At 37.6% G+C, this 25375-nt stretch overlaps 1 protein-coding gene across 3 annotated transcripts in view; it reads right to left on the bottom strand.

Annotated features, from left to right (window-relative positions):
• Nucleotides 1–2: 2 nt before the first annotated feature.
• The window catches only part of kitb (KIT proto-oncogene, receptor tyrosine kinase b), an 83004-nt gene continuing 57631 nt past the window's right edge, over nucleotides 3–25375 (bottom strand). Inside the window, exons 15-21 of one of the 3 annotated variants that reach the window (XM_061905608.1) lie at nucleotides 12834–12901; nucleotides 11941–12032; nucleotides 11681–11803; nucleotides 7304–7415; nucleotides 7129–7228; nucleotides 6934–7039; nucleotides 3–4547 (exon numbers count right to left, since the gene is read on the bottom strand). In XM_061905608.1, coding sequence (XP_061761592.1) covers nucleotides 4404–4547; nucleotides 6934–7039; nucleotides 7129–7228; nucleotides 7304–7415; nucleotides 11681–11803; nucleotides 11941–12032; nucleotides 12834–12901 — 745 coding nt within the window. In that variant the 3' untranslated portion in view covers nucleotides 3–4403. Of the gene's footprint in view, nucleotides 4548–6933; nucleotides 7040–7124; nucleotides 7229–7303; nucleotides 7416–11680; nucleotides 11804–11940; nucleotides 12033–12833; nucleotides 12902–25375 lie in introns of those variants that run through there. The other 2 variants (XM_061905614.1, XM_061905622.1) reach the window with 2 other exon arrangements.

The following is a 25375-nucleotide window of genomic DNA, read 5'->3' as shown; positions in this document are numbered from 1 at the left end:
GATCACAGGCATCTTCTTTATTGTCACAAGTCCAGCAAATGTATCAAAACCACAGGAACCTCCACTGACAAACACAACCGTCAAAATAAAGGCACGCCTTGTATTTACAGTACATACATACTCATGTTGTTCAACACGAAACAAACCAATCAAAACCGTCATGTGACCAAAGAGGACACGCCCACTAACCCCGAAAAGAAAACACAAACATGCCAATAGTTTGTCACATGATTAAAATATACAACAGTAACAGTCATCAAGTCATGTCCGAATCATGATTCTAATTCATCCCCATTCTGCATTTTGAAAAATCCCCCCCAAAATATATATTTTTTTAAAATATTTTTTTTCAATAAGAATCGCTTTTTAAAAGGACGTTTTTCAAGCAACCAGAAGGAGCTTTTTTTTGTAACCTTTTTAAAAAAAATTAACTAACAAATTACACATGGCAAGAATCGTTTCTGAATCGAATCGTCACCTCGGGAATCGGAATCTGATGGAATCTTTAGACTTGTGACTTTTGAGTGTCAGGACCTTGAGACACGTCATGGAGGAAAGATTATCGGCCCATTTCCACAATTGTTGCGTCAATAAATGAGGATTTGTAAAATGTGAGGCTAACACGACTCAACTTTCATTGTTTCCAGGCTTGATGCTAAGCTAAGGCAGCTTACAAGCGACGCTAAAGAACTAAAGGCTAAAATTATGCTAAGCTCGCCAGCAAACTGCCTTTAGTTGATTGAACTATATATATATATATACATATATATATATATATATATATATATATATATGATTGAATTGCTGTGTGTTGCTAAACTAAGCTTGCTAACATGCTACTTTGATGATTGAACTAAAAAGACAAAGTCAGCTAGCTCAGTGTTTTGATGCCAAGCTAATGCAGCTAGCAAGCAAATTTGGTGATTAAACGGAATTACTTTTGTGTATTTCTGCTCTAGATAAGATAAGGTTGCTTCATAGATCGTTTAGGTATTCAATGAAAAAAAAAACAAGTCAGCTATTTGTACTTGGATGCTAATAGCTAAGGATGCTAACAAGATAATTGCGGTATTCAATTAACAAACAATACAAAACTTTAAAAAGTAACTTCACTTAACATGCAAACTTAAAAAGGAAGTCAGCTGTATTTGTTTTGATGCCGAGCTCAAGATGCTAACAAGATAGGTGCAAAACAGAAAAAGAATAGTTAGCTATGTGTGTTTTGATGCCAAGATAGCTTTTTGTTCACTATCTGGGTTTTGATGCTAAGCTAAGTTTGCGAACGAGATCATTTATGTATTGAGCAAAAAAAAAATGGTTAACTATCTGTGTTTTCATGCTGAGCTAAGGGTGCTATCAATATAATTGAGGTAATAAACGGGGGGGGGGGGGGGGGGGGGGGATAGCTAGCTATGGGTGTCTTGATGCCAAGATAAGGACGCTAACAAAATAAAGATGGTATTAAATTTAAAAAATGCTTTCTGTTAGCGAGCTGTGTTTTGATGCTAAGCTAAATTAGCTAGCGAGATAATTTATGCATTGAACAAAAAATGGTTAACTATATGTGTTTTGATGTTAAGCTCAGGATGCTAACAAAATAAATTAGCTAATAAATGACAACACATGTCAACTATCTGTGTTTTTATGCTAAACTAAGGTTGCTAACAAGATGAATTAGGTATTAAATGAAAAACACAGTTAGCTATCTGTGTGTTGATGCTAAGCTAAGGTTGCTAACGAGCTAATTTCAACAAAACAATGTTAGCTCTATGTAGTGTGATGCTAAACTAAGATTGCTTACGAGATACTTTGGTAAATGAACTAAAAAGATGAAGTCGTTTATTTAGTGTTTGGAGTATTGATGAGAGGTTAATGTAGCTATCAAGATACTTAGATTATTAAATAAACATAATCAGGGATTTGTGTGTGCGCTTCTAATCTGGAAATGAAGCTGCAGTGACAAATTATTTGGGGGATTAAATGTGAAAAAATAGTCCAACTAGCATGCGGCAAACTTTATCAGTCATGAGTGTTTCTTGGTCTTGTTGCAAAACAACAACATCTAACAATATATGTTTAACCTGAAATAATGTTTAACTTTGCTTGGGGTATCGATGCTGAGCTAAAGTTGCTAACAAGCCGCTGTGGTGAGTAAACAAATATTGTTCATTGCCTCTTTTGTCTTTAAGGCCATTATGCTAAGCTAAAGTTGCGAAGTGGTGTCGATGCTATGCTAAAGTTGCTAACAAGCCAATCTGGGGAGTTAACAAAAATGGTTCAGTGCATCGTCTTTTTTTGTAGCTACGATGCTAAGCTAATGTTGCTAAGGGATATCAATGCTAAGCTAATGTTGCTAAAAAGTTGCTGTGGAGAGTAAATAAAAAATGGTTCAGTGCATCTTCTCTTCGTGGTCATGATGCTAAGCTAAATTTGCTAAGGTGTATCGATGCTAAGCTAAAGTTGCTAACAAGTTGTTGTGGGGAGTAAACAAAATGGTTCTGTGCATCTTCTGTCTTTGTGGTCATGATGCTAAGCTAAATTTGCTAAGGGATATCGATGCTAAGCTAAAGTTACTTACAAGTCGTTGTGGGGAGTAAAGAAAAATGGTTCAGTGCATCGTCTCTTCGTGGCCAGGATGCTAAGCTAAAGTTGCTAACAAGTCGCTATGGGGAGTAAACAAAAATGGTTCAGTGCATCTTCTGTCTTTGTGGTTATGATGCTAAGCTAAATTTGCTAAGGGATATCGATGCTAAGCTAAAGTTGCTAACAAGTCGTTGCGGGGAGTAAAGAAAAATGGTTCAATGCATCATCTCTTCGTGGTCAGGATGCTAAGCTAAAGTTGCTAACAAGTCGCTATGGGGAGTAAACAAAAATGGTTCAGTGCATCGTCTGTCTTTGTGGACATGATGCTAAGCTAAATTTGCTAAGGGGCATCGATGCTAAGATAAAGTTACTAACAAGCCAATCTAGTGAGTATACAAAAAATGGTTCAGTGCATATTCTGTCTTTGTAGCTATGATGCTAAGCTAAAGTTGCTAAGGGATATCAATGCTAGGCTAAAGTTGCTAACAAGTCACTGTGGGGAGTAAACAAAATGTTTCAGTGCATCGTTTGTCTTTGTGGTCATGATGCTAAGCTAAAGTTGCTAACAAGTCGCTGTGGGGAGTACACAAATATTGTTCAGTGCATCTTTTGTGTTTAAGGCCGTCATGCTAAGCTAAAGTTGCTAAAGGGTATCGATGCTAAGCTAAAGTTGCTAACAAGCCAATCGGGGAGTAAACAAAATGGTTCAACGCACCTTTTGTCTTTGTAGCTATGATGCTAAGCTAAAGTTGCTAAGGGATATCGATGCTAAGCTAAAGTTGCTAACAAGCCAATCTGGGGAGTAAACACATATCGTTCAGTGCATCTTTTGTCTTTGTGGCCATGATGCTAAGCTAAAGTTGCTAAGGGGTATCGATGCCAGGCTAAATGGTAAATGGTAAATGGGTTGTACTTGTATAGCGCTTTTCTACCCCTTTCTAAGGAGCCCAAAACGCTTTCACAGTATTTCCACATTCGCCCATTCACACACACATTCACACACTGACGGCGGGAGCTGCCATAAGTTGCTAACAAGCCGCGGTGGGAAGTAAACAAAAACAAAAATGAAACTTTCTGTATTTGCGGCTAAACTAAGGTTGTCAGGTGTGTTTCTGGACTTGATGCTAAGATAATGTTGCTAAGGGGTATCGATGCGAAGCTAAAGTTGCTAACAAGCCGCTGTGGGAAGTAAACTAAAACAAAAATTAAACTTTCTGTACTTGCGGTTAAGTAAAGGCTGTTAGGGGGTACGAAACATAAACAAGCTGCGTGGGTTTCTGGACTTGATGCTAAGATAATGTTGCTAACAAGTCATTTTAGGACGTAAACAAAAATAATCAGTGCATTTTGTTTCCAGTGATGATGCTGAGCTAAGCTAGTTACCAAAAAACTGGCTAATCGATCCCTATTGTTATTATTATTATTATTATTATTCAGAGACAGCCCAGTCTGACAGGATTAAAGTTGACATCAGCTAACAATGTTGTGTAATAAATCCAGTCTAATCCCCCCCCCACCCCAGTCTAGTGTTTATCTTTATGTCGTATCCTGCACACAACACACACACACACACACACACACAAACGCACAACAACAACACAACACTTATTGCAGAAAAGCGTAAACACTTTGCGTGTCACAGAAAGCTCAGTGCGTGTTTAAAGTGTTTCCACAACCAGGTTGCAGAACTGAATGCAGACATTGAAGCAGACAACTGGACTAAAGAAGTTGACGCTACTTAAAAAAAAAGTATTTGAAATGTTGGCAAAAGCAAAGATATTTCTGCACTCATGCAACTTTTGTTGTGACTTTGTTGTCCGTCAGACGTAGTCCAGGAAGACGTCCGCCGTGTTCTGCAGTAGCGGCTGGGTGGGAGCTGTGGTGCTACACACTGAGCTAAGTCTCCGCGATGGTGCCCTTTGCTGCTCCGAAGAAGCTGAAGTGTTGCTGAGCGTCAGGTAAACCTGAGGAGAAACAACACACCATGAGAGGAAAGTTGTATATTTGTAAGAAAATTATATCTTCATTTCCACAAGTTTCTGTATTTTCCTCGAAAATATACAACTTTTGTTTTGAAATAATTTTTTAAATAAATCTACTTTTTAAACTTTACAACTTTTTATTTTAAAATATACAACTTTACTTTTTAAATTGTAAAACTTTTTATTCTAAAATATACGACTTTGTTTTTTAAAGGGGAACATTATCACAATTTCTGAAGGATTAAAACCAATAAAAATCAGTTCCCAGGGGCTTATTTTATTTTTCAAAGTTTTTTTCAAAATTTTACCCATCACGCAATATCCCGAAAAACGGCTTCAAAGTGCCTGATTTTCACCATTAGTATATCCACCAGTCAATTATCCTGTGATGTCACAGTGTGAATCCACCAGAAACAAACATGGCGGATTGCACAGAAAGGTGTAGCGATAGTAGCTCGGATTCAGACTTGGATTTCAGCGGCGTAAGCGATTCAACAGATTACGCATGTATTGAAACGGATGGTTGGCGTGTGGAGGCAGGTAGCGAAAACTAAATTGAAGAAGAAACTGAAGCTATTGAGCCATATTGCTTTGAACCGTATACAAGCGAAACCGACGAAAACGACACGACAGACAGCGACACGGGAGGAAGCGAGGACGAATTCGGCGATCGCTCTAACCAAAGATTGGTATGTGTTTGTTTGGCATTAAATGAAATGAATGAAAGGCTGGATGCAGCGTGTGTGGGCGAGCAAGAGGGAGAGAGAGAGAGGGAGCAAAAATACTGACTATCTCAGCTACAATCGGGCGGAAGGCGGGGTACATCCTGGACAAGTCGCCATCTCATCGCAGCTAAAATATACAACTTTACTTTTTAAATTTTACAAATTTTTATTCTAAAATATACAACTTTATTTTTTAAATTTTACAACTTTTTATTCTTAAATAAACAACTTTATTTTTTAAATGATACAACTTTTTATTCTAAAATATACAACTTTACTTTTTAAATAATTGTATAAATTATTTGACCCTTTATTCTAAAATACACAACTTTACTTTTAATTTTAATTTTTTTTAACTGCACAACTTTTTATAAATCATATCTTCATTTCGACAAGCCTATTTTCACAAAACTCGTTTTAGGACCTTTTTCCTAAGAATAATTTGCACTGGTGACTTTATTCTCAATAAATTATTGTTTTTTAAATTATAGAACTTTTTTTTCTAAAATATACAACTTTACTTTTTTAATTATTTTTGAAATTATACAACTTTTCATTATTAAATATCCAACTTTACTTTTTAAATTTTATAACTTTTTATTTTAAATTATACAACTTTATTTTTGAAATTGTACAACTTTTTATTTTAAAATATACAACTTTCTTTTTTACATTTTACAACTTTTTATTTTAAAATATATACAACTTTATTTTTTCAATAATTTTTTCAACTATACAACTTTTTATTCTAAAATATACAACTTTTTTTTTAAGTTTTACAACTTGTTGTTCTACAATATACGACTTAATTTTTTTTAATTATACAGTTTTCTATTTTAAAATATACAACTTTAATTTTTACATCTTATAACTTTTTATTCTATAATATACAACTTTACTTTTTAAATAATTATTTAGATTTTACAACTTTTTATTCTAAATTATACAACGTTATGTTTCTTGGCACCCTAATGAGCATAAGCCGTATAGAAAAAAGATGCAAGTCTGTTTAAAAAATGTAACTTTTCCCTCTAAATTATACAATTTTATTATTTAAATCCACAACTTTTTGTAAAATCAAATATAAAACTTTTTCACTTAAATTGAGGACAATTTTTCCCAAAATATACACATGTTGGGGGTAAAACACAACTTTTTTATCAACTTTGTGACATTACCTTTTTTTTCTTTCAAAAGTGACAACTTTTCCAAGAAAGTATACAACTCAATATGACTTTTTCTGAAAGAAAAATTCAACTTTAAAAAAATAAAAACTTAATTATCATAAAACTGCAATTAAAAAAAAGATTGATTCATTGGAATATGTTATTGGAGAATATTATTTCTTTGTGTTTGTTGTGTGGCCTTCATTCATAAAAGCAAGATGAATGTTTCTTACTGTAATATCCCCACAATGTTCCATATTTCATGCACTGGAGACACAACATCACGCTCAAAAAGCGGTGGAAGGTTGAATAATGTATTCTTTGCAAATGTTAGAAAACACTGAGCTGCATTATCCCCCGTAAGAAAGCAAGATGCTGAGATTATTGCAACATGACAATGTGTCCCAAGGGCGTGCATGTGATGCACCCTTTATATCAAAAACAATCCAAATCATTCATGGTTTTTTTTTCACTTACATTCCTGGTATTTTCTGAGAGAAGGAGTTCAGTCCTCTCCACAAGTTTTCTGAAAGGGGGTCTCTTCAGGGGGTCCTGGTTCCAGCATGAGACCATCATGTTGTATCTGCAGGGTTACAGTCACATCATACCAGGGTTATGTTATTGAAGTGGTGTGTTACGTTATTGAAGTGCTGTGTTACATATTTGACTTACATATCAGTGGGTGCAAACTGTGGCTTGCTCATCCTGTGGCCCTCCTGTATCAATCGATAAAATGCGGAGCCCACCTGCATGCCAGGGTAAGGACTCTTACCTGCATGCCACACACATTGCACATCAGACATGGCTTTGTGTGAGAGGAACTGAAGGTGTGTCTGCTGCAAAGTACCTAGAGAGAAGATCTCCCACAGCAGGATGCCGTAGGACCAGACGTCACTCTCAAAGGTGTAGACGCAGTCAAAGATGCTCTCAGGAGACATCCACTTGACTGGCAGACGTGCCTGTGGGACAGGAGTCACTCCTTCTCTATATATACTTTTTATTGATGATACACAATATGTTTCTGTGTCCGTGTAGAATACTATTGTGTGGATGTTTGGACTTTCACACAATAAAAATAATACAAAATAAAAATGAAATATAAAAAATGATAATAATAAACATATAAAATAGAATAGAATGGACTTAATTGTCATTATATTTGCATATAACGGGATTAAAGACTCCAACCTAAGGTGCGGTAGTGGGAACAAATATAGGGTAAAATAAATAACATAAGAGGTAATAAAGGAAAAACTAACAATTGAAATAAACAGACTACTATCCAATAAAAAATAATAAGCAATCCTGTACAATATACAAAACACTATAGAAATCCAAAATACTGTACAATATACAAAACACTATAGAAATCCAAAATACTGTACAATATACAGAACAAGACAAGAGTACCGAAGTAATAAATAACAATCAGTGTTGGACGTATTTCACTCGAAGGGTAGTATTGCACAGTAGGGTATTAGGGCAGGATATTGTATAGGGGTGAATTATTATTATTAAAAGTTAGAGTTCAACATGGTGACAGCTCTGGGAAAGAACCTGGCTCTGAGCCTGTTTGTTCTGGCTCTGATGCACCTGTAGCGCCTGCCTGATGGTAGCAGGTCGAACAGGTGGAAGCCAAGGTGTGTGCTGTCTTTGGTGATGTTTTTTGCTTTGATATGATTTTGGGTGTAGAATCTTATTGTGTGAATGTCCAAGAATTCTCACAACAAGATTCTACACATCATATAGTAATAATAATAATAATAATAATAATAATAGTAACAATAATGATAATAGTAATATTAAATAGAATTTTTTTGGTGTAGAATCTTATATGTGTAAATGTTTGGACATTCACACAATAATAATAATAATAATAATAAATAGAGGATTTCGGTGTAGAATATTGTGTATATGTTTGGACATTCACACAATAATATTAATACTACTACTCCTACTACTACTACTAATAATAATAATAATGATAATACTAATAATAATACATAGATGATTTTGGTGTAGAATCGTATATGTGTGAATGCTTAATAATAATAATAATAATAATAATAATAATAAACATAATAAATAGATTGTTTTTGGTGTAGAATCTTATTGTAGGAATGATTGGACATTCATTCAATAATAAAAAAAAATTGAATAATACATCGATCATTTGATGTGGAATATTATACGTGTGAATGCTTGCTCATTCACACATAATAATAATAATAATAATAATAATAATAATGGTAATAATAATAATAATAATAATTATAATAATAATAATGATAAGAAATGGATGATTTTGGTGTAGAATATTATATAAGTTAATGTTTGGACATGCACACAATAATAATAATAATAATAATAATAATAATAATAAAAATAAATAGATGCTTTTTGGTGTATAATCTTATATATGTGACTGGACATTCATACAATAATACTAATATTATTAATAATAATAATCAACAGATGATTTTGGTGTAGAATATTATATGTGTGAATGCTTGGAAATGCACTCAATAGTTATAATAATAATATTAATAATAAATAGATGATTTTGGTGTAGAATTTTATATGTGTGAATGCTCTGACATGCACACAATAATAATAATAATAACAATAATAATAATAATAAATAGATGCTTTTTGGTGTATAATCTTATATGTGTGACTGTTTGGACAGTCACACAATAATAATATTATTAATAATAATAATAATCAACAGATGATTTTGGTGTAGAATATTATATGTGTGACACATATGGATCATGTTTTGTTTTGTCATGTTATGTTTTTGATTTTGGACAATCAGTCACGTTTTGCACTTCCTGGTTTTGTTTGTTTCTATGCCAACCTCATTAGTTTTCACCTGTCACCTCCCTGTTCTCAGCCTCACCTGTTTTCACTAATCATCACAGCTATTTAAGTCACTCTTTTTCTTGTCTTCGTCCTGGGATCCTCACACTCACACGCACCCTACCCATGCTGTCCAAACCTTTACGTCCTGTCCACAGTTCCATGCCGAGTAAGTTTATATATTTATGCCACAGTGCACTCTTTTGTTTCATGTCTTTAGTCTTGCCATCGTGCTGTTTAAGTTTATAATCAAAATAAGTCCAAAGTTCATGCCATGCCCCCCAGGACTCAAGCCCCCCCCAAGCCACAATCATTTTTTTCAGATAATCAAACAAAGACAATAAAAAGACAATATGGACAATTTAAAGGGGAAGATTCTGCCCTCCTCCTCACCGCCCTCCACCCTCCCCAAAAGACTGTTACAGATCATGATGAAAGTGTCTGGCAGCCACTGCTTGAGGGGGGGGGGGGGCTGGGGCTGGAAGCTTGTGGGTTGGTTCTGCCCGGTGCGGTTCCAAGCCACAGCGACCAGCACGTCCGCCACCTCCAGTTCTTGAACCGGCCAAGCCACAGCGGCCAACACGGCCACCTCCACCAGTCTTTCAGCCTGCTAAGCCGCAGCTTCCAGCGAGGCCACCTGCACCAAGATCAAGTCCACGTCCAGCTCCAAGACCAAGTCCACGCCCAGCTCGCAGTCCACGCCAAAGTCCAAGTCCACGCCGAAGCCAAGTGCCCCCAGTGGCAGCTCCACGGCGAAGCCAAGTGCCGCCAGTGGCAGCTCCACGTCGAAGCCAAGTGCCGCCAGTGGCAGTTCCACGACCAAGTCGACCGCCAAGCCCAAGTCCACGTCGATCGCCAACGCCTGCCACGATGACGACGCGCCCGCCTCCTTGTTGGCCACGGATGTGGCTGCTACGTGGGTGTCCACCACGCCAAAGATGCCGACCTCGTCGGCCACAATTGTGGCCACGACGTGGTCGTCCGCCACGCCAAGGGGGTCGGCCACGGATATGGCCGTTCCCGGGTCGCCCACCTCGGTCCTCCACGCGTCGCCGCCACCTGACCTTTCCCCGTTGGATACGGGGACACGTGGTTTGACGATCCACCACCATGTCCCCCTCCCACCCTCCCATGACTGTCGATCATAGTTTTTGTTCTTTGTTTTGGACATCTGGGAGTTGTCTTTAACGGGGGGGGGCTCTGTCACACATATGGATCATGTTTTGTTTTGTTATGTTATGTTTTTGATTTTGGACAATCAGTCACGTTTTGCACTTCCTGGTTTTGTTTGTTTCCATGCCAACCTCATTAGTTTTCACCTGTCACGTCCCTGTTCACAGCCTCACCTGTTTTCACTAATCATCACAGCTATTTAAGTCACTCTTTTTCTTGTCTTCGTCCTGGGATCCTCACACTCACACGCACCCTACCCATGCTGTCCAAACCTTTACGTCCTGTCCACAGTTCCATGCCGAGTAAGTTTATATATTTATGCCACAGTGCACTCTTTTGTTTCATGTCTTTAGTCTTGCCATCGTGCTGTTTAAGTTTATATTCAGATTGTCTTTCATGCCCTTGAGCAGGTGTTTTTGTTTCACGTTTGTACTGTTTAGCCAAGTTTCTTCCTCCATTGTGAGCGCTTTTTGTTGTTTATTTGTTTATTAAATAAACCGTGTACTTACATTCATGCCTGACTCGTCCCACATCATCCTTGCATCGAGGAAGCACAAACATCCACAGCCAAAGCCTGACAATATGTGTGAATGCTTGGACATGCACACAATAGTTATTAGTTATAATAATAATAATGTTAAAAATAAATAGATGATTTTGGTGTAGAATTTTATATGTGTGAATGCTTGGAGATGCACACAATAATAATAATGATAATAATAATAATAATAAATAGATGATTTTTGGTGTATAATCTTATTGTGTGACTGTTTGGACATTCACATAATAATAATAATAATAAAAATAATAATAACAATAATAAATAGATGATTTTGGTGTAGAATCGTATTGTGTGACTCTTTGGACATTCACACAATAATAATAATAATAATAATAATAATAATAATAATAATAATAAATATATGATTTTTGGTGTAGAATCCTATTGTGTGACTGCATGCACATTCACTCAATAATAATAATAATAATAATAAATAGATGATGTTTCACACAGGGACATGAAAGTGCATCATGTGGTCAACACGAATAGCGTGCATGGGTCAGTCAGACAGCAGACAAGACTTACTGCAGGGTTGGCTTCACATCTGTCATCTGTTTCATACTTTCCAGAGGAGGAAAAAGAAGACCAGAAGAAGAGCAAGCTGGAAGAGAGGAAGTGTGGACTCACGTTGCCTCGCAGCACATAGCTGGAATCGCTGGTGATGTCCCTGGCCAGACCAAAGTCACAGATCTTGGCCACCCTGCCGTGAGTCAAGAGAACATTCCGGGCTGCCAGGTCTCTGTGGATGCACTGCACACACACACACACACACACACACACACATACAGTACATACATACATACATACATACACATGAGCATGGTTGACTTTGGAGTAGGTTCTGCTCGCCACTGAAGGGAAGGTTTGACGATGGTGACCAGACTTACATTCCTAGAGGTGATGTACTCCATCCCTTTGGCCACCTGGTAGGAGAAGCTGAGCAGATCTTCAGCATCCAGAGAAAGCTCCTCCACATCATCTAGAAGACATCAGGTACCGTATATTTCGGACTATAAGGCGCACCTAAAATCTTCTCAAAAATGGACAGCGCACCTTATAGCCCGGTGCACCTAAAGTACGGAATAATTCTGGTTGTGCTTACTGACCTCGAAGCTATTTTATTTTGTACATGGTGTAATGATAAGTGTGACCAGTAGATGGCAGTCACACATAAGAGATACGTGTAGACTGCAAGATGACTCAAGTAAAAAAAAAAAAAAAAAATGTAAATGTTGCTGTGGAGGAGGGTGTGGTCGCCAGCAGTAGGTGAGTATATTGCCCAGCTTGGTAAAGTTATCTAATCACCTGTCACCTTTATTAGCAGCAGCCGGGCCGAGACATCTTTTTGGAGTTGGTGCCAGAGAGAGAGACACGGAAAGCAGAGACACACCGGACTGAAAAGTCGTAACTTTATACTGCCGAAAAGCAAACCATACTGGTGTATGAAAGTAAAAGACTTGATCCAACCTGTCTACTGTGCTCCCGAAGATCTGTCGGCGTCAGGACAACCCACCGCAAGCAGAGACTTTCCACGTCTCAAGGTCGTGGGTTTGAGCCCACCATTGGGCACCAGATGTGGAAGTCTAATGCTTGTGGTGGGTTATATATATATATATATATATATATATATATATATATATATATATATATATATATATATATATATATATATATATCCTAATTGTTTTAGCCCAATGCTAAAAAGACACCCCTGTTTTAGTAGATCAGGCCCCATGTGCGCAGTTTGGGTGCAATGCATGATGGGAAAACGTTTTCTCACCTGACTGAGAGGACCTGTCTTTGTCAGATGGACGCATCGGCACATATCCTGTCCCTGACACCTGGCTGCTGCACACACACACATATATATATATATTTAATAGTTTATACTGTATGTACTGTATGTTGTGATGTACACATGTGTATATATATATATATATATATATATATATATATATATATATATATATATATATATATATATATATATATATATATATGAGATATTAAGGGGACACCTTTAGTCAAAAATGATTTATGGGGGTCAAAGGTCAATGATTTATGGGGGGTCCAAGATCAAGGTCAAAGTCAAGTGGGTGTGGCTTACCCCGGAAGAGGGTGGAGTTAAGACCTGAAGTGGGAGTGGTTTAACCAGGAAGAGGGTGGAGTTTTAATCAGGAAGAGGGTGGAGTTTTAACCAGGAAGAGGGAGTGGTTTAACCAGGAAGAGGGTGGAGTTTTAACCAGGAAGAGGGTGGTTTTAAGACCTGAGGAGGGAGTGATTTAACCAGGAAGAGGGTGGTTTTAAGACCTGAAGAGGGATTGGTTAAGAGGGAACAAAGGAGGGTTCAGGTTGAGTTCAGTTTTAAGGAATGTTGTATTGACGGTTGGGAGAGTTATGTGCGGTCAAATGTGGACAGTTTAAATGTTTACGATCGTTTGAAACAACATCCAGACTTCACGAAAACATATTTAAACGGTTGGGAGGAACTAATCAGGTTAAGGTTAACCATTTGTTTGACCCTGCTTCGATGTATTGATGGTTGGGAATGTTATGTGGGAAGATGTGGACACGCACACCCACGCACACTCACACACACACACACACACACACGCACGCACACACGCGCACACACAGACACACACACACACACGCACGCACACACTCGCACACACACACACACACACACACACACACACACACACACACACACACGCACACACACACACACACACACACACGCAGAGGGGGGATAGAAAAGGGTGGTGTAAGGCTTAGTCGTTATTTTGAGCTTTATACGTTAGCGTAAAGACTTTGTTAAATTCGGCCATGATTAGTGAAACGCCTGTTTCGATTTATAAAAATAATAAAACTTACTTTGACGCTCCGCGGAAAAGTCGAGTGTTTCTAAATCGTATGCAGATGCCGCAGACCGAGTCTTTGCGTGAGAAATGGGACTTGGAAGCGTACGGGATGGACGGATCTTTTGGATTTGTATTCAGATACGAAATGGACGCCCCTGCTTATTTCGGCTAAAAGAAAGAGATACGAACATTGATGACTATGAATATACCCATTGAAAAAGCACACACGCGCGCTCACACGCACACACACGCGCACACACACACACACACACACACACACACACACACACACACACACACACACTCACACACACACACACACTCACACACACACACCATTACCTCTGCTTTACTACGTTATTAGACAATGGTTTAACTCCATTTAAGCATTTAAACGTTAAAAGCATTGCACGTGTACGACATTGTAATACTTTTTTTTTTTACCAGCCGATGACGACGAAGAACTTTGTTTGATCGATCTTACAAAGTTGGAAGATGATTATCGAGGTGTGTTTAAACCTTCGAATTATTTAATATTATGTGTATTCATTATTTTGTTTCATAGAGGACTTGCCGTAAGATCCTAACGCGATCGTTTTAACACAATCGCAGTCTGGTGATCAAATGATTCTCATTTTACAAGAAAAAAACATGCGGTATACAATACATATATACATATATTTACTTACAGATTTTCCGTTTACATCTCCGGCTCGTTGGACCCCCTTAACCGAGCAAGCGCCGTCAATGGCCGTCGGAGACAGTCAGCCATTCCAGGCAGAGGAGAAGGCTTGATTCCGCCAAAGAACCCAGACATCGAAACCTTGGTCCGGGACAATATCATCGAAAACAACGGCGAATGTCCAACATGCCCCCGCTGTAAGTTTTTCTTGCTTTCTGTAAGCTTTTTAAGATTCTCCGCGGTTTTAAATAACTCCTCTCACTCCTCTGTCTTCCGCTCAAATGAATTTCGCGCCTAAGGGGAATAGGCGGGGACTGATTCCGGAGGTGGGCGGTTGTTTCCGGCAAGCAACCTTCTGGTGTGCATTAGCGCCACCTACTGAAATGGAGTGTGGACCAAGATGGATCCCTACTCTATATTCTTTTATTTAACCCAATGTTTTTTAAATACGTGTATAATGCTTTATATCCAAAGTGTTGTGAATTCCATCCTACTATATCTTCCAAGGAACCCAAAACATTTTTACCACACCTCCCGCTTTATTTATTCTGTAGATTGCCTGAACTATTTCATAAACTAAATCTTGTCTTGTTTCTGATGCTATGTTTTTTTATGCTCATCAATGCACTGCTGGAGTGCGAGCACACAAGTACTTTCCTTGCTTTGTTTTCCTCTATCCAGTTAACTGCCGTATAAATTGCTACCAATTCCCCCGTAAACACAGATAGTTTATCACTGATTATTTTATTTAATACTATGTTTCCTTGTGGTATAACTGCTGCAGCTCCTACCTTACTTTTTATAGTTTTTGATGCATCCGTATATATCATATCTCAACCCATTTTTCTATCTGGTAACTATTTAAATTTCTATTCTTTAGTAATTGCATATTTACCTTTGGGTTATCACATACATCCACGGTGGTATTGCAGGAATTGGTACTGTAGGACTAACTTTAATATTGTCAATTTTAACTTTATTACATATGTCTCCTATAATCCACCCAAAACTTTTTTTTTTTTTTTCTCTTTTTCTTGGCAGTTTGGTAGCACTTGACAAGTCGGATATCCTTGCTTGGATCCTTTTAAAGTTGCCCAATAAACTGCTGAGAGTTTATCTCTCCTCTTGTCCAAAGGTTTTTCGTTCATTTTTACTTGTAATACTGCCACTAGGGTTGATGTAGTAGCTCCACAACATAACCTTAAAGCCTGTGACTGGATCCAGTCTATTTTCCCAAATCATGTTTTTGAAGCAGATTGGTAAATAATGCATCCGTAATCAATAACAGATGGAATTAAAGTGATATATATACATATATTGTTTTCAACGTCAACCTATCAGCCCCCCAATCATTACCCCTCAAAGCCCTCATTATATTTAACACCTTTTTACTTTTTCCACTATTTTTAATTTTCCTGAAGGAACACTCCTGAAGGAATAGATAAAGTACTATCTAATCTAATCTAATCAAATCTATTTTGCTGATGTGGGTTGACTAGTTCATATTTTTATCAAACCATATTCCTAAATATTTAAATACTTGTACCTCTTCTATATTTTCACCTTGGACTTTTTATTTGGAACTTGTTTTGTACTTTTCTCTTTGTAAAATGTATGACTTTTGTCTTTCCAACAAAGAATATTAAACCCCAAGCCGTTCCCCAGTCTTGAACATTATTTACCACTTTGATAGTTTTTTTTATTATTTATTTTGACTCTAAATAATATACTAGTCTTTCATTAATCATTTTTTCCATTACTTTCCCCAAATTTGAGGTCAATGCTATCGGCCTATAATTTCCTGCCTCTTCCGAGTCTTTCCCTGACTTGTATATTGGAATTATTACCGCTAATTTTCCCCTCTGATGGTCATTCTCCTTCTTCATATATCCTGTCATATCATTTCAAGACCACTTCTTTGACGATGCTACCTAAGTTTTTGATCATTTGATAACTCACCAGGTCTTTCCCCGGCGACGTATTTTTAACCTTTTTCAAAATTCTAACCATTTCATTCAAAGAAAATGTCATATCTAAAGTGTTGGTAAAGCTATTATCGTTGTCTTCCATCATTTCCCCAATATTAAAAACTAATTGTTTCTTCTCTCTTTTGTTTTCCTACATTTCTCAAATTATCATTACTGTGCACTTTAACGAATGTTTTTGCTAAAGGTTCTGGTGTTTCTTTACCCGTGACTACATCTTCTTTAATAAATATGGTACATCATCCTCTTTACCCATCATTCCTATCTTTACGAATCGTTATCTATCCTTTTATTATAAAGTTTAATTTTGGCTTCAGCCATGTTTCTTGAATACAAATTATATGTGGTTTAGTTTTCATATTTTTAATATATCCCTTTAATTCCTGTTCGGTTGCTATCAAACTTCTGGCATTCCACTGAACAATTAACAGGGTGTTGGAATGATTCCGTCACGTCTACTCTCTGTAGTACAGCTTGCACCCGGTCCCAAGATAGTTCTTTCAACAACTTTGCTGCTGCTTTGACAATTATTTTGATCTTCTCATTCTTATTTCTAGCCTGTTCTGTACAGTTTATTACGTAAGCCAGGAATACAACTAGTTTGTCTGTGGAAATTCCTGTATTTGCTGCCTCTTGTTTTTTTTTTTTTTTTCTTGAACTATTCACACTTCTGTTCTTTTCTACACTTTCTTGATTTCTCATTTTAAATCCCTCTGCGTATGTAATATTTCTTTCAACTTTGATTTGTTGTACTTCTGTTGCCTGTTTCATGATGTATGGCTTTTGATTATTTCTTTTTCAATCTACAACTCCAATAAATAACCCGTATTTCCAGATTACTGATAACTTTTTCAAAATAAAATGTAATTCCTGAATAAGATAATTGTATCGAATCCAATGGATTGTCTGGTCCTAAAATCTCTTTGTAATGTTTGTTTGATTCTCCAAAAATACGACACAGTCTAATTTGAAAAACATATGTGCCTCGTCGGCTGTATTAAAAAAAAAAAAAAACATGCCTCCTCGGTCTAACCTCTCACAGCCCTTTTTCTTCCGTGTCAAAGATGGATCAGAGACCACCTTGGCCCCTAACCCCCACTTCTTCTCCACTACCAAAAGAACAGTAATTAATCCGAGCTGAGTTTTTTTAAAATATTCCAACATGACTTTTTACTTTCATTTTGTATCAAAGCTGAGTTGTGCTCTCTGGTTTATTTTGCAAATGAACCGACAGAACATGATCATGTACAAGACTCGCCTACCCACAATGCACTGCAGCCCAACGCTCCTGGTCGGATGTTTGTAAAGGGGTTCATGGAGAGATGCGGTAAAGAGTGGTAGCCAAGACACACGGTCACACACGGTCACACTCGGCAATTATTTTGACCTGGGGAGCAGATTTAGAGGAAAAAATGTGTCTGGGGGCCGGGATATTTGATTTTCAGGTACAAAAAACTTCACAATGACACAAAATAAACACAACACTTAAACCTCACACTAAAAACAAGACATTTACTTGTACGTTCAAAAGACAGAATAGAACAAGACAAAAAATGCAATGTCATCTACAAAATGTTCTGTAAATGTTAGTCATTACACATGTGGCTATGGTTTTGATGTATTTGTTACAGACATGTTTATGTCAAGTAACATCACATGGTTCCATTTGCACCTTTCAACAAATCTGAAAAGGAATATTAAGAAGTAAAACTTATATATAATCCTACCTCTTCTCCGAGCACACGGTGACTGTACATACGGGTCGAAAAATGTTTGTGGAGTTTTAAGGCAAATACAACTTTTTAAAGTACAAACGTATGTACAATCAATATTAAATGTTCCTTTCCCCCTACAAAACAAGACACACAAAACAAAAAAGAAAGAAAAATAATAAATCAATCAATAAAATGCATCAATCAAATAGTACAGGCAACTTCGTTAACATGGAGCCACAGACAATTTCATTCAAAAAGTCCCAATTGCTAACATAAAGATACAACAACAAATAAAAGCAAAGAAGGCCTAGTGGTTAATTACAACAGACAAAGTATTAAAAAAGTCGGTCCAATAACTGCACAGGGATGGGCAGAGCCAACACATGTGTAGCAAGTAAGCTGGAGACTGTTGACACTGAAATAAGGCTATATGTGGCACAGATACAAGATGTATAAACTCTACTTAAAGCCCCACTTAAGAACTTTCAGTTTTGGTCTTTATTGGCCGCGCCAGTGAACCAAAGCGGTGGCGTTTTCCCAAAAGGAAAACCACATTTACCATGAGGACTAGCGCATATAGCGTCAAACTGACACGATAATGCCACAATGATTCAGTATTACTGAACTTTCCACAGTAGGAACCTACATCCATTTTCTACCGTTTATTCCCTTTTGTGGTCGTGGGGGGCGCTGGCGCCTATCTCAGCTACAATCGGGCGGAACGAGGTGTACACCCTGGACAAGTCGCCACCTCATCGCAGGGCCAACATGGATAGACAGACAACATTCACACCAACCTACATATTTTACTCAAACCTTATATTTGCAGTTTGAAGTCATTGCATTGTTTTTTTCCTTATACAGTTCTTTTGAGTTTGTTGCGTGGTTGGTCAGTGTGGAACTGCGAACTATCGCGCTGGTGGGTATTTATTGCTACCATACAAATTTCCAGTAGCTAAAATTAGCATTATTATTCTGATTTGAGCATTGAAAGTCACTTACTAGTTTAGTAGGAACAGATCCAAGGCAGCATTGGTCTGAAATCTCTCGTCTTTGACCTCACGCAAGCTAGTGAAAGTCGTGCCATTGTTGATCCTTGATTGTCCCTCCCTTTTTCTTTTTTTGTCTCCTCAGAAAACAATTTGGTCCCTTTGTTTGTTTTATAACTTGTGCCAGGATAGCAGTAATTGTACAAAGGCATTCTTCTTATTTTAGTTTTCTGGCAGCACGTAGGCGTTCGCATCAACTTTCGTCTTTTTAACAAATGGGTAAAGGGGGGATGATGTATGCCGTAAAGATAGTCGGCACATTTGATATTTAATAATAATGAATATTGTAAAATTCTACGATTTTTTTTATTTAAAGGGGAAAAGCGATTCAAAAGATACATAACAGTTGCTTACTAGTTAAAAATAAAATTATCCTGAAAAAAAAAATCACATTCATTTTAGATTTAATTATACTGTACAATATCCTTAAGACATGTCATTGTGAAATAATTGATAATATTGTACATTGTACATTTTACTCCTCGTTTCATATTCAAAGTGAAAACATTTAAATGATCAGTTTGCCATTTAAAGTGTGATGCGTACAATTAGGTCAGGGCTTCTCAAACTTTTTTTTTTTGTCATCCCCACTTTAGACTAAGGGGTTAGTTTTCAAGGCCCTCCTACCCCCATCGCCCCACAAAACGCAAATGCCAAGCTCAACATTTTCATATTTATTGAACATCATGTGTGGTCTCGAGGTGTCTCTTTAATTTGTTGGGTCTCATGCTGTCTGCTGCTAGCGGATTTAGACACAGAACACCCAGGGGTCTCTCCTCGGCCCCCCACCACCGCTGCCGTGAATCCTACAGCAAGATACCCTTCGCCATATTTTCTTTTAGGTTGACTTTTTGGTTGATTAGACCCGTCATATTTTTGTTTCTCTGCAGACCTTTGAGGTGCGAGTCGCAAATTTACCCATTTTGTGTAATTGTGGTCCGCACATTAGCCTGCTACCAATCCGCGCGAAAGTTTGTTCCTCTTAGCCCCGCCTGCAAAAGTTACTGTTGCTGTCTGTCAAACTTTCGCTCCTACCGAGAAATTTAAAGCCCACAGGAAAAATAAGTAATTTACATTTATTTATACGGCGGATTTCACAAACAGAATCACAAAGTGATTTACAGTGTGTATAGAAAATGAAAGCATAGTAAAAAAAAAAATAAATAAAATAAAAAAAAAATTAAAGTGAAATTTCCTCCCGTTCCTCGCGCCCCACCTGTCGTGTCTCTATTCCCCACACTTTGAGAAATGCTAAATTAGGTCAACATTTTTTGACCCGTATGTACAGTCACCGTGTGCTCGGAGAAGAGGTAGGATTATATATAAGTTTTACTTCTTAATATTCCTTTTCAGATTTGTTGAAAGGTGCAAATGGAACCATGTGATGTTACTTGACATAAACATGTCTGTAACAAATACATCAAAACCATAGCCACATGTCTAATGACTAACATTTACATAACATTTTGTAGATGACATTGCATTTTTTGTCTTGTTCTATTCTGTCTTTTGAACGTACAAGTAAATGTCTTGTTTTTAGTGTGAGGTTTTAGTGTTGTGTTTATTTTGTGTCATTGTGAAGTTTTTTGTACCTGAAAATCAGATATCCCGGCCCCCCAGACATATTTTTTCCTCTAAATCTGCTCCCCAGGTCAAAATAATTGCCGAGTGTGACCGTGTGTCTTGGCTACCACTCTTTACCGCATCTCTCCATGAACCCCTTTACAAACATCCGACCAGGAGCGTTGGGCTGCAGTGCATTGTGGGTAGGCGAGTCTTGTACATGATCATGTTCTGTCGGTTCATTTGCAAAATAAACCAGAGAGCACAACTCAGCTTTGATACAAAATGAAAGTAAAAAGTCATGTTGGAATATTTTAAAAAACTCAGCTCGGATTAATTACTGTTCTTTTGGTAGTGGAGAAGAAGTGGGGGTTAGGGGCCAAGGTGGTCTCTGATCCATCTTTGACACGGAAGAAAAAGGGCTGTGAGAGGTTAGACCGAGGAGGCATGTTTTTTTTTTTTTTTAATACAGCCGACGAGGCACATATGTTTTTCAAATTAGACTGTGTCGTATTTTTGGAGAATCAAACAAACATTACAAAGAGATTTTAGGACCAGACAATCCATTGGATTCGATACAATTATCTTATTCAGGAATTACATTTTATTTTGAAAAAGTTATCAGTAATCTGGAAATACGGGTTATTTATTGGAATTGTAGATTGAAAAAGAAATAATCAAAAGCCATACATCATGAAACAGGCAACAGAAGTACAAAAAATCAAAGTTGAAAGAAATATTACATACGCAGAGGGATTTAAAGTGAGAAATCAAGAAAGTGTAGAAAAGAACAGAAGTGTGAATAGTTCAAGAAAAAAAAAAAAAAAACAAGAGGCAGCAAATACAGGAATTTCCACAGACAAACTAGTTGTATTCCTGGCTTACGTAATAAACTGTACAGAACAGGCTAGAAATAAGACTGAGAAGATCAAAATAATTGTCAAAGCAGCAGCAAAGTTGTTGAAAGAACTATCTTGGGACCGGGTGCAAGCTGTACTACAGAGAGTAGACGTGACGGAATCATTCCAACACCCTGTTAATTGTTCAGTGGAATGCCAGAAGTTTGATAGCAACCGAACAGGAATTAAAGGGATATATTAAAAATATGAAAACTAAACCACGTATAATTTGTATTCAAGAAACATGGCTGAAGCCAAAATTAAACTTTATAATAAAAGGATAGATAACGATTCGTAAAGATAGGAATGATGGGTAAAGAGGATGATGTACCATATTTATTAAAGAAGATGTAGTCACGGGTAAAGAAACACCAGAACCTTTAGCAAAAACATTCGTTAAAGTGCACAGTAATGATAATTTGAGAAATGTAGGAAAACAAAAGAGAGAAGAAACAATTAGTTTTTAATATTGGGGAAATGATGGAAGACAACGATAATAGCTTTACCAACACTTTAGATATGACATTTTCTTTGAATGAAATGGTTAGAATTTTGAAAAAGGTTAAAAATACGTCGCCGGGGAAAGACCTGGTGAGTTATCAAATGATCAAAAACTTAGGTAGCATCGTCAAAGAAGTGGTCTTGAAATGATATGACAGGATATATGAAGAAGGAGAATGACCATCAGAGGGGAAAATTAGCGGTAATAATTCCAATATACAAGTCAGGGAAAGACTCGGAAGAGGCAGGAAATTATAGGCCGATAGCATTGACCTCAAATTTGGGGAAAGTAATGGAAAAAATGATTAATGAAAGACTAGTATATTATTTAGAGTCAAAATAAATAATAAAAAAAACTATCAAAGTGGTAAATAATGTTCAAGACTGGGGAACGGCTTGGGGTTTAATATTCTTTGTTGGAAAGACAAAAGTCATACATTTTACAAAGAGAAAAGTACAAAACAAGTTCCAAATAAAAAGTCCAAGGTGAAAATATAGAAGAGGTACAAGTATTTAAATATTTAGGAATATGGTTTGATAAAAATATGAACTAGTCAACCCACATCAGCAAAATAGATTTGATTAGATTAGATTAGATAGTACTTTATCTATTCCTTCAGGAGTGTTCCTTCAGGAAAATTAAAAATAGTGGAAAAAGTAAAAAGGTGTTAAATATAATGAGGGCTTTGAGGGGTAATGATTGGGGGGCTGATAGGTTGACGTTGAAAACAATATATGTATATATATCACTTTAATTCCATCTGTTATTGATTACGGATGCATTATTTACCAATCTGCTTCAAAAACATGATTTGGGAAAATAGACTGGATCCAGTCACAGGCTTTAAGGTTATGTTGTGGAGCTACTACATCAACCCTAGTGGCAGTATTACAAGTAAAAATGAACGAAAAACCTTTGGACAAGAGGAGAGATAAACTCTCAGCAGTTTATTGGGCAACTTTAAAAGGATCCAAGCAAGGATATCCGACTTGTCAAGTGCTACCAAACTGCCAAGAAAAAGTGAAAAAAAAAAAAAAAGTTTTGGGTGGATTATAGGAGACATATGTAATAAAGTTAAAATTGACAATATTAAAGTTAGTCCTACAGTACCAATTCCTGCAATACCACCGTGGATGTATGATAACCCAAAGGTAAATATGCAATTACTAAAGAATAGAAATTTAAATAGTTACCAGATAGAAAAATGGGTTGAGATATGATATATACGGATGCATCAAAAACTATAAAAAGTAAGGTAGGAGCTGCAGCAGTTATACCACAAGGAAACATAGTATTAAATAAAATAATCAGTGATAAACTATCTGTGTTTACGGGGGAATTGGTAGCAATTTATACAGCAGTTAACTGGATAGAGGAAAACAAAGCAAGGAAAGTACTTGTGTGCTCGCACTCCAGCAGTGCATTGATGAGCATAAAAAAACATAGCATCAGAAACAAGACAAGATTTAGTTTATGAAATAGTTCAGGCAATCTACAGAATAAATAAAGCGGGAGGTGTGGTAAAAATTTTTTGGGTTCCTTGGAAGATATAGTAGGATGGAATTCACAACACTTTGGATATAAAGCATTATACACGTATTTAAAAAACATTGGGTTAAATAAAAGAATATAGAGTAGGGATCCATCTTGGTCCACACTCCATTTCAGTAGGTGGCGCTAATGCACACCAGAAGGTTGCTTGCCGGAAACAACCGCCCACCTCCGGAATCAGTCCCCGCCTATTCCCCTTAGGCGCGAAATTCATTTGAGCGGAAGACAGAGGAGTGAGAGGAGTTCTTTAAAACCGCGGAGAATCTTAAAAAGCTTACAGAAAGCAAGAAAAACTTACAGCGGGGGCATGTTGGACATTCGCCGTTGTTTTCGATGATATTGTCCCGGACCAAGGTTTCGATGTCTGGGTTCTTTGGCGGAATCAAGCCTTCTCCTCTGCCTGGAATGGCTGACTGTCTCCGACGGCCATTGACGGCGCTTGCTCGGTTAAGGGGGTCCAACGAGCCGGAGATGTAAACGGAAAATCTGTAAGTAAATATATGTATATATGTATATAATGAGGGCTTTGAGGGGTAATGATGGCGGCGCCCGGACGGGCTGCGACACTGCGGTGCTCTTGCTAAAGATGGAACATTTGGCGGAAATGCCGGACAGTTCTGCAGACTTCATGGCTGGCTCGCATCGTGGTCACTCCGTGATCACGTACGACCGCCAGACACTTCTGGATATGGACATATCGGGCCGTTTTGGACTGATAGACGCGGGCGTGCTAAACATGCTAACTAGCATGGGGATACGTCGGCGGCTACATCCAGCGGCCTGTGAAGCAGCGGAGTCTAGTAGCAGCGGGGGCCGTCTACGGAGCAGACGCCAGCGGTGTGATCGGAAACGCGGATGTCGAGCAGGGCTAAAAACAAAGCAGAAGGCTAATCCCCACAGTACACCACTTCCCTCCACCCTGAAGACGGATTTAGATGGAAAATGCGAGACTACTGGTCTGGGTAAGGAGTCAGTTAAATTAGAACAAGTTTTTTCTGCTTTGAGTGTTTCAGAGTTGGACATGTGTTTTACTGAGGTGGCTAACTATGATGCGTGCAGTTTATCAAAGCAACAAACAAACAATCGGAAAATCCCCGTTACTGAGGAGGCTAACCATGATGCGTGCAGTTTATCAAAGCAACAATCAAACAATCGGAACATTCCCGTCGTATCAATTCCTAGATATGGTCGTAATTATACTGAATGCACTGGGCATAATAAACACAACATTATTAATATTGCTACTACGGATAATTTGATCAAAAATTCCCTAAAACAGCCCACTACCTATAATGTAGGTTTTTTAAACATAAGATCATTGTCTCCCAAAACGTTGTTAGTTAATGATATCATCAGAGACAACAATCTTAACGTCATCGGTCTCAGCGAAACCTGGCTTAAACCAAACGACTTTTTTGCGCTAAATGAGGCATGTCCTCCTAACTTTACACATGCGCATATTGCCCGTCCGCTTAAAAGGGGTGGGGGGGTCGCACTAATATACAACGAAAA

Source organism: Nerophis ophidion, linkage group LG01 (genome assembly GCF_033978795.1).
Source record: "Nerophis ophidion isolate RoL-2023_Sa linkage group LG01, RoL_Noph_v1.0, whole genome shotgun sequence".
Classification (NCBI taxonomy): Eukaryota; Metazoa; Chordata; class Actinopteri; order Syngnathiformes; family Syngnathidae; genus Nerophis; species Nerophis ophidion.
This window is presented reverse-complemented; position numbering and strand designations above follow the sequence as displayed.